At 29.2% G+C, this 10,869-nt stretch overlaps 1 protein-coding gene and 1 long non-coding RNA gene across 5 annotated transcripts; one reads left to right on the top strand and one right to left on the bottom strand.

Moving 5' to 3' along the window:
- Positions 1-445: 445 nt before the first annotated feature.
- On the bottom strand, positions 446-4,632 carry LOC123718974. 4 transcript variants are annotated; one of them, XR_006755080.1, is made up of 6 exons: positions 4,540-4,632; positions 3,760-3,952; positions 2,621-2,818; positions 2,387-2,550; positions 2,192-2,310; positions 446-1,317 (listed from the first exon to the last, which is right to left on the bottom strand). It is a non-coding gene; the product is annotated as an uncharacterized LOC123718974 (long non-coding RNA). The 4 variants fall into 4 exon arrangements; XR_006755079.1 differs by lacking the exon at positions 4,540-4,632 and adding an exon at positions 4,393-4,480; XR_006755082.1 differs by lacking the exon at positions 4,540-4,632 and having other exon boundaries at positions 2,179-2,310; positions 3,760-4,282.
- A 1,630-nt stretch (positions 4,633-6,262) lies between these two features.
- On the top strand, positions 6,263-10,844 carry LOC123718486 (solute carrier family 35 member C2). Its single transcript, XM_045675032.1, has 5 exons — positions 6,263-6,743; positions 6,960-7,247; positions 7,611-7,863; positions 8,295-8,461; positions 8,711-10,844. Exons 1-5 carry the CDS (start codon positions 6,558-6,560, stop codon positions 9,029-9,031), a joined length of 1,215 nt encoding a protein of 404 aa, XP_045530988.1. The 5' UTR covers positions 6,263-6,557; the 3' UTR covers positions 9,032-10,844.
- The last annotated feature ends 25 nt before the right edge of the window (positions 10,845-10,869 follow it).

Below are 10,869 nucleotides of genomic sequence, written 5' to 3'. Positions count from 1 at the left end.
GTTGTATTGGATTTATTTTATATGTATGTCCTTTGAAATTGTCCTTTAATTTGAAAAAATATATTACGTAACCTGTAATTTAATAATTGAATACCAACTTTGTTGTAAACATTATACCATTTAGTACAGTAAAGTATATCTCTTAAGTTTATAATGAAGTAATAAGTTACTAGTAGGTGTGTCACTTTACAAATTTTATTTTCAAACTAATTAAATATTAAAGTTACCTACTGAAAAAAAGTTGGTGTTATCTTACACAAGTTTGTTACTTTTCTATTAAGCCAAGTACTAACAAAATTAGTATTTTCTTTTCAGAAAAACAGAAGATAATAAGGCAACCAAAAGTAATAATAGAAACCACCAATGGACAAATTATATTAATGTCTTAGATTTTAATTAATTAAATTTACATACCTGAAAATGAATTTCAATAACAAGAAACAGTAACTCAAACTATGTACTGCCAAATTTAATCTTAATAAGTTGAGCAGTTTTTACATGAATGAAATATTTATTTTAAAAATGTATTTGTAGATTTTGGGATGAATTATATCTTTACAATAACTATTTTTTTTAAATGGCCCAGAATGTATCCTGTTATAGTAATTGGAGAACTTGTTCTATGCTATGTATTGAATGCATGCAGGTGTATAACCTTACAAATTACCTAAACAATTTTATAAAATTAAAGATCTAATGTTAGGTTGTATGAATTGAACTATTTTGTAGAACAGCATAAACAAGATATTAAGTTTTATTGCTGTCCGTTAACACTACGTTTTTTAGTTAATAATGATTTTAGGGGTCTAACTATATAAATAAATATATCTACATTAATAATGCATTTCATTTGATACACCTGTATATGTTCAGTAGTAATGTTTGTATTGTATACCTATATATATATATATCAAGGAACATAATCAACAAAGGTATGTTAAATATAAATTAATTCCTAACTATTAGTAGGTACAGGCCATACGTATAGGCGTTCAGAATTACAATATTCGTCTATTTCACCAGAATATTGCTACAGGTAAAAGAGTAATGTGTCATTGCCACTTCAATAGCTTTACCTATTAAATTAGGGGATTCAAAATAGTATCAAATCACTTATAAAACCGACTCTTATTTCATCATTTCAGTGTTCACACTAATCTGTTTTTTTCACATTGTATTTTAATTGCTAGTACTGTGTTAAATGTAAATCTCTTAACTTTTTATTTATCAATCCATATTCTATTTCTATTGTTTCTTCGTAGCGAAATACATATGTTGCTTCTTCTTTTTTCAGATGAGTTGTTGTGAGATGAGATCCTAAAAATATACAAGTATAAGTATAATTATTACAATAACTAGAAAACTACAATAGGTAGGATTACGTACTAAACTTTTTAATTTGGAACACGTATATTATTTAAAAATTTCCTGCGATTTTGCGCCATGCCACACATTTTTTCGTGTTAATTATCAAATTACAATATGGTGTGTTAAATAAAATAAGATTGCAGTGATCGCCTTGCACAAAGTGGGTATGGAGCTGTCGGTCATATTCCAAATACTTCAAAAGCTTGATATCGGCCGTATTTTGTATATTGTACAATCAACACATAGAACAACACCTCATCTGTCGAAGACCAAAAAAGATCGGGGCGACAAAGGCTACTACAAAGGCTGTTAAAGCCAGAACTCGTAAGGAAAGCACATTTTCCTAATGGAGAATGGCCAAAAACTTATCGCGAGAAATGAAAATTCTCGCTAGGACTCTGCCGCGTATTAAAACAAGACCTCAAGCTCGGTGCTTACCGTCGATATATACATAAGGTATAGGACGTACGCAGAAAGTATAGGGATCTTAAATTATAATTTGATATTGCTATATACAAGAGTTAAATATTTAATAATTCCTTTCATTAGGACCTGGTTTACATACAAATATTTATTTACCATTAGTATTTGATAAAACAAACTTTTAATGCATGCTAAACTATATAATCTTTGCATTTTCCATGTTCTTTATCAGTTAGGCTACATATTTATACAAGTTGCCAAGCTTATGTTATTTTCTTTTAATAAAAGTAGATCAATAGTGTCTCATTTGTTTAATAAGTACTTAATTATTCATCATCATCCATTATCATATATTCATCATAATAAAAAAGACACTTCCATCACTACCTCTTGCACCAACCTTAATGCCTTTTGAATTCTAAGAAACCTTGAAAATAATCCCAGTTCCCTTGAAAAAGAGATCCCATTTGTTTGGACCAAATATAAACAAATCTATCAAACTTGCCAAGAACTTTCCATCTGGAAAAAAGGCAACACTGTATACATGTACTGTATGTTTTGTGAGTATGTGAACTATGCCACTATATCCACATACCAAAGATGCACAGTGAAATCCAAAGCGGCAATTGTTAAATTCATGTTAGGATTCTGAGGCTGTGGTCCAGTTGGTGATCACTTTTGTGGTGTATAATTCTTAGAATGAGCTGTAAGTCGGTATCTTGTTCATAGACCAAATAATTTGACAGTGTTAACTTCATTCTGTAAAATATGCCACATAAGGTTATATCAGCATGTATTATTATACAGCATCATTATTATAAATACTTACTGCGTGACTTTACAAAGTCTTATCAACATTCACTTTACACACTAGGATGCTCTGGTCCATTGAACAAGATGCAAATGACAATCCAATTATGTACTAATGCCAATCTACATCTTGTACTAGTGCTCTATGGAAGTGGAATTGTTTTGTGCATTGACCTGAAGCTGCGTCCCAGCAGTGTGCAATAGTTGTGCTGTCACCCTGAAATGTAAAAAGTTATTTTATTGATCATGATTATAATACAATAGATTTTAAAAATCTTTTATATGAAATTTAACATATATGTAATAAAATTTAAAAATAATTATTTATGAACTAAGCTAGGTAGCTAAAACAATAAAAAAAAAATCATTATGATATTATGGTTCTTATGACAATTTTAACATACTTAAAGCAGTTCAATTTTTCAAGACAAAACAATAAAATGACTTTAAAAAAAAATTCCACCTTTAAAATATCTATTGACTGTTTTATTCTATTTTAAAACAAAAATTGTCCTTTATATTGACTGACTGTTGAGGCAAGATAAGGCCATAGTCACTATAAGAACCAGTGGCTTATAGATTACCAAATGAAAAATATCAAATTATGACCTGAATTATTGGCTACTATTGATATAAGTATCATCATAATGTTATATATTAAAATGGAATGGATGGAAACAATATAGTAAATTATACAAACATTCCAATCAAGTGATGTGACATCTTTAATAAACGGTACTTGTACTTCACCTGCCTTAATATTATTTGATTTTGGAATACCTGGTGGATTTACCAGATATATCTCAAATTTTTAAATGATGTAACAATTTAATCTATATTTCGTTATGGGGAATAGGAGTTCTTATATTTTTCACATAATAATCATGATAGTCATTAATATGATAAATAATTATTAATAAAATATTAAACAGAAACAGTGATTTCAATCAATTATTAACTTGTGATCAAACAATGATTGACAAATGCTATCAAGCTCTGCTATACAATATATATTATAATTGTTTGTACTTGCAAACTTCATGAAAATAAATTTAATAAATTTTTATTATCTATGACAGTGAGATACTATTGTTAATCAACAAATAAATGAAATTAAAAAAAAACTTAAATTAAAACAAACAATTTTATACAACTAACCTGGCTGTTCTGTCTTCAGAACTACTTGCTAATATACATCTGAGCTAGGATTCCAAGCACAAGTAAACACCTCTGCCCTGACTACTGTGGCTTTACTATGTGGTATTTCAACAGATTGATCAATCTGCATGATTTTAAGGGCACTTAGGGTTTCAGCTTCATCCATTATAGTTGTAACTGTACAGGTAGGAACCTTGAAGTATCAATTTGATAATGTAGAGATATATTAACAATAGGAAGTTAACAAGACAAAATTCTGTAATGTAAACCAGTGCAACAGTGCATCATTGTAGATACACTGTCAGCCTGGGTTATTAACATCTTTATCTAAAATATACAAATATTATTTAAATTCTATTTCCCGACTATTCATTCAAACATCAATTATTTATAGAATTGGTCTCTAAAGTCAGTTGTTCAATAAAAAACAATTTATTAAAATAAATACAATTAATACAGCAGTATCAAACTGTGTAACCGCTTGGGCATAGGGCATATTTTACTCATACTCATATTTACGGTGGTGAATAACCTACAGTTCCTGACAAATGTAATGATATAACCCATGGTCATAGCCTCAGATTTCTGTCTTTCATGGTTTTTTTTCTAATAGTCAATGCCTGATAAACCTACCGCTAATTTTCACAACTCTAGGGTTCAGTTTAACAATATTTTAAAATTATAATTCAAATAAGTATTAGTGCTTCTTAAAATTAAATTCTCCTAAAATTATACTGTATATATAAATTTGGTAAATTTGTATAGTCTTAAGAAACAAACCTTTGGCTGCAAGTTTTGTGGCAGCAATATGTATTATGTAAACTCTCTAAACTCCTAGAGGCTTAGACAAGATGGTTTAACAGTAGTGTATGCTGTAAGTCGAAAACGAATTTTAAAAGAAAATGACAGGTCGTGTCGACCGTTGGTAGCCTAGATACAAAAGGCGAGAGTCGGGATACAATAAGCGACGCCATAACAGTGCTACGAAAAGACACACATTAACGCTTTTCGGTAGTCAACGGCCAGTTAATTTACGGCAGTATAGAAAGAACGGCGTTTAATCGCCATGTGTTTGCGTGATCTCAAAAGAGTTTTTAGTTTACTAAAGAGTTATCGGTTTTCAATCAATCAATGTGAATACAGATATTTATATTATATTATATATATATATATATATAAATATTAAATACAAATTGAAAGAAAACTATTTTTTAATCGTTTTCTAACGGTCTTCTTTACGCGAAACGTCGTAAAAATTGAAATTTAAAATTATATAAATAGTTATGAGTTTATAATAATACAAATAGTTTTCATCCGGTTAAAATTTGTTTTCTTTTAAATATTTCTTACTTTTCTTTTAAACTATAGTTTTCTGAAATTCGAACATCTAGTTTTATTGATATTTATATTGCAAGTAAGTTAATGAAATTATTCTTTAATTTAAAAAATACATTAGGCATGTTAAATATACTTGTCTGTTATAAACTTTATACCATTTACGTGTATTGCTTGAAATCATAAAGTAAAATGATAGTACATTTTACATGTAAAAGCAGTGACTAATGAACATAATCAGAAGTTTTTAATTTATTATTGTTATTATATTAGAAACTAATGATATTAATTTAAATTTATCAACTCAAGTGGATTTACTCTTCATGAATCATCGGTATAAAATCTTGTGAATAATACTAAGTAATGGTAAGCAAGCATTTTCATGTCCTATTTTAATATTTAAGTTAATATACAGAAGCTTATTATAATATTGTTTATGAATGCGAGGTTGAATTAAAGTCCCTTAGGAATTACAGACTTGGACAGGAATTTGCTTATTATTGATTGATGGAAATGATTTCTGCGTGTAGTAACGAAATATGTTGCTTCTTCATTTTGCAGATTAGTTGTTGTGAGATCATATCCTAAAAATATAAAAGTATGTATATCGCGATTATGCAGATTTGAAATATGTTATTTATTTATAACCTTACATTTTTGAGACATGGAACAAACCATAGTTAATTTTAACATGCAATGTAAATTCATATATTATGCTACTTTGCACCGAAATATTTGACTGTCTGACTTTTCTCGCTTCCTTATGTCCATTTTGAAGCTTGCTATAGCGAATTTAAAATAAAATAATATTGCGAAGTTTTAACTTTTATTAGGTTTATAAATGTGACATTAGAAATACATTTAATCCAGATACAATATAACAGACGGAGCTACGCTGTCGACTTTACAGTAGTGTAGTAGCATGTCTCTTGCTTGCGAACTAAGCGTTTTCGATAATACAATTACGCAAAAGCTGTAGTGTATGATATACACTGTATGACATATTGTAGAATACGTCTCGGTAGTAATATGACTATTGGCTAGAGCCCCATGGCTTAAATGATTTTGTAGTATGGCTACGGTTTACCCTTTATGTCATAGAAATGTGACTTTATGTGACATTTGAATTTTGACGTTGAGAACATATAAAAGTTAGTCGTGAGACACGTCGTTGTTATTATGTTTTTTTTTATACTCTTTGATTCAAAGTATGGATATAACTAAAAATATCCATATGTTATTACTTTAGATACAAATTTATAGTTGTAAATTGATGCAGTCATTGATTTAAAAGAATAATAAAAAAGGATATTTTGAAGGAAATTGTTAATTAAGAAATTGTGTAAACAGCCAACAGATATTTTTAAATTTATGTGTCGATCATTAAATTACAAGTCATAAATCTACTATCAACTATGTAGTTACGTAGTAAATTAATCGTAGCTAGTTCGGCTTCTGATACCATGTCGGTTCCTAAATATCAACAGCTGTCGGTCAATTCTGATCTGGATGAAAGCATATTGGAAAGCAAACCTAGAGGAAAATGGTCTGATGTGTGTTTCCAAAAGGGGCTTCTGTCTCTGGGTTTGATTTTATTATATTTTTCTTTATCAATCGGCCTTACTTTTTATCAGAGATGGCTTTTAAAGGTTTGTACCATCAATTTCAAAGTTTGCTAAGTCTCTTTACTACACTATACTTTTAAATTCATGTATTTTATACAAATACATTTAAGTATATATTTAGATATTTATTTGTATAAAACATAAAATTGTACATAATATGATTTATTTTATTATGTGAGATTTATTTACCTACCTAAACCCTGATCATGGTGACTAATGTTCTTATATTTTTATTTTCAGGATTTTCATTTTCCCCTTACAGTTGTTATGTATCACTTAATAGTAAAGTGGCTTTTGTCTGTGTGTGTCCGTTTTGTGGTGGGAATCATTACTGGTCAACCACAACTTGTTCTTCCATTTATCACCTGCCTAAGATCTGTAGGCCCTACAGGCCTAGCAAGTGGGATTGATGTTGGATTTTCTAATTGGGCTCTGGAGCTAGTTACCATATCTCTATATACAATGACAAAGTCAACTACTATAATTTTTATTCTTGGATTTGCTATACTGCTAGGTCTTGAAAAGAAGGTTTGAATTTTTACATATATTATTCAATATTTTAATTATATTGGTTTTGTGCTCATTGTAAAGTAATCTTATCTTTAAGTAAAGTTATGTTTTATTATACAAAGATTAAAAGTTTGATGTAGATGCATAGATATTTAAAATCAGTATAAATCAGAAATGAATTAATTAAAATAGTAAAATTAACTTTATATTACTGTTACAGTAAAAGGCATTTGTGATCCATTTCCGGCTTGGTAATTGGTTTTTCTTAGAGTTTTCAAAATACACATGAGAATAGTATAAGTGAGATTGAATCATTCGATTCATAGAAGTTTGAACTTCTCTTTATATACCAATTTCATATAACTGGAAATTATTTTTCAGTCATGGTCATTAGTTGGGATCGTACTAACAATTGCAACTGGACTCATCATGTTTACATACAATGCAACACAATTTAACTTGATGGGTTTTGATTTTCTGCTCCTCGCATCATTTGCTGGGGGTCTCCGTTGGACATTTGCTCAGCTCCTTATGCAGAAATCTAAACTTGGCTTACATAACCCAGTAGATATGGTATTTCATGTTCAACCCTGGATGTTCTTTTCTCTACTTCCATTTATGCTTGCTTTTGAAGGTGAATATTACATACTTGTAATCTATTGTTTGTCTGAATTTATTATATATTCTAAGAGTTTAGTGTATCTGAATATTTGTGTATTACTTCACCAATAATATATTGTTATGTTTAATCTTCCAACGAAAACTAGCGAACAGTTTTCACAAAGACTATATATCAAAATTTCTCACAATTATAGATTTTAGATAATAAAGCTTTTATTTTTTTCATCAAATAAGATTATAAAAAAAACCTATACTTATTTGAAACAAAAGTATTGTCAAACAATATATTTGATAATTTATAAAATCTATTATTATATACATTTTTTGACTTTATATCAATTTAGAGTTAATTGTTTTTTTGTTTGGTAACAAAAATCGGGTTGTTAATGATCTTGTCTATAATTCGAATAATTTAATCATTATTTAACACCTTAATTTTTACAGGATTCAAGTGTTTTGAAAAAGTAATTGCGCTGGCACCCGGAGAATTGTTCCCAACTGTACTTAAAGTCACAGTTGGAGCAACCATAGCATTTGCAATGGAAATTAGTGAATTTCTTGTTGTAACATACACATCTAGTCTAACTCTATCAATTGCTGGTATATTTAAGGTAAGTAACTCATATGTATTCATGAGAGCATAAAAATTATTTAATTACATTAATTAAATTTTGTTTATAAGGACTCAGCCACTTCAAACACACATAATCCAATACAAATTTCCTTTTTCTTCATACAATATAGATTCAGATTTATGAATTCATTGAAGCTATATTTTAATGGAGGAATATAGTTTACCTGAACTCTACACAATCAAAATTAGGATAAAATACCAAAATAAATTTGTACTTTAATTTCAGGAATTGTGTATTCTAGTCTTAGCTGTAGAAGTAAGTGGCGATCAACTAAGCCCCATAAATGTTGTTGGTTTGGTTGTCTGCTTGATGGGCATCAGTGGACATATAATACACAAGGTTTTGGTAATTAAAAGAGTCGCTGGTACAGTTTGCATATTAGAAGATGATGATTTTGTAAATATCGGCAAGACTAGAGCACCTAAGGCGAAAGAAAGGAGTGAACCATTGTTAGAAAATCAGAAATGGCAAGAGGCAAGCGATGAAAGTGATATAGACAGTAGTCTGGTCATATATGAAATTATGCAGAGGCGGGATGGTAGCTAAAAAGATCACAGGTGAATCGTTTACAAATAATATTTATTCCCACTGGCAATGAAACTATTTTTAGTGTTGTAGATTGTATATAAAGCATATTATACCATGAAGACAATATTTTTAATATGATTGTATATTGAAAGCCCCTAATAAAGTATCTCCATCAAACTATGAATAAGGATTGCCTTTTACAATATTAATTTATTGTTGGTTGCCTTAAGAGTGACATATTTTTTTATAAGTCGAAGCATTTACAAAGACTTCATTAAATAAAATATCAAAGTTAACAGTTTCTCGCATCTAGTCTAGGCCAAGAAACAGAGTATTATATTAAAGCATATGCTTTTAATGTGCTATGTACTTTAACTTCAAATCATTCCAATTTATAGTAGGTAATAAAACAGTATTGTTTTACTTAATGTATTGTTTATTTATTTGTTTAGTTATTTAGTGTGGTTCGAAAGCATTGTGGCAAATAAGACTGTATTCCACTTTTATCCACAGCCTTTATGTGAGTTTAATAATTAGATAAAGATAGTCTACACTTTATTCTTGCCTTTAGACTGGGTTTCCTAATCTAAACATTTGCAAAAAAAAAACAATATACCTGTTGCCAACTAAAAGCTGACACGAACAAACACATTCTTGCATTTATAGGTTGTATGGATAAGAAAATAAAGAGTAATAAATAGTGATACATCGCGTAACAATTTATAAATTACATTTTTAATTTATTTGTCCACGAACTTTTTACTATAAATTAATAATCATGAAGTATGCCCTCGGTTTCCGAAACCTAATAATTCCCTATTACTAAATATTTTTTCTTTCTATTATGTATAAATTTGTTATTAATTTTAAGTTACAGGGTATCGACACATTCTTATGTATTAGTTTAGATTTAACGCAGATTTAATTCATACAGTTTTGTATTTATAGTGTTGTTTTTTAGTTGTATAAAACCCTATAAGGGAGTATATCATTCGATTCTGGTGAGGTGAAAGCATAATTTTTTGAAATACGCTTATCACCGCCGGCATAAAAGTGGCGTCTAAAATAACATATTTGGCATTTATAATAGGATGGTAGGATTGATTGTCGGGTCATAAAATAAGAAATTCGCGCACATTTAAGTGGTTTTCCGGGTTTTCAAGCTATTTTTAAACACCCAGAAGGAAAAATATTTTACAAAAAATATCTTTTGCTATTTGTAACCATATTTTGTAACAAAAACTTTTTGTATTTGCTTTCATTGCTACGTTGCTTACTAACAGCCACACTATAAGGCTCTCATAAAACAATAATTACTTAAATATATTAGTGGACCTTAACTTTTATTTTATTGTACTTGTTAAACGTTAATCCACGATGACTTCCAGTAACAGTAGAGTATACTTAACTTGCCTCCAAAGTAGACGGCTAGCTGTCAATAAAACGAAACCCTTTAAGAATTGCGTTCGTAAAAAGGTATTACTTTTTTCAAAAAAAAAAAAATTCAGCAAATGGCTTATACTTATCGGTTAGATTAAATATACACTAAACATGTTTTATAATGTTTGATAACAATTTTGTATACAATTTAATGTAGTGATATATACGATATACTTGTGGGTCTTACAGCGGTCCTTCACTGGATTAATTTGCCGGCAAAACTTAATTGGCCCAAGAGATTCACCACTCAGTGGAAACGGTGAATTTCGAGCCATTTTCTATTACGTACTGATACAGATGAACTGCCCTCAAAAAGCCATGGTAGGGACCGCCTTAAAATCCTTATCACGTTGTAAAAGCGAATCAATTATATTAAATTTAATATACATGATGAAGTGTTTTAATTATATTGCCTT

Source organism: Pieris brassicae, chromosome Z (assembly GCF_905147105.1).
Source record: "Pieris brassicae chromosome Z, ilPieBrab1.1, whole genome shotgun sequence".
NCBI classification, from domain to species: Eukaryota; Metazoa; Arthropoda; class Insecta; order Lepidoptera; family Pieridae; genus Pieris; species Pieris brassicae.
Note: the sequence above shows the minus strand (reverse complement) of the source record. Positions and strands in the feature narration are given on the sequence as shown.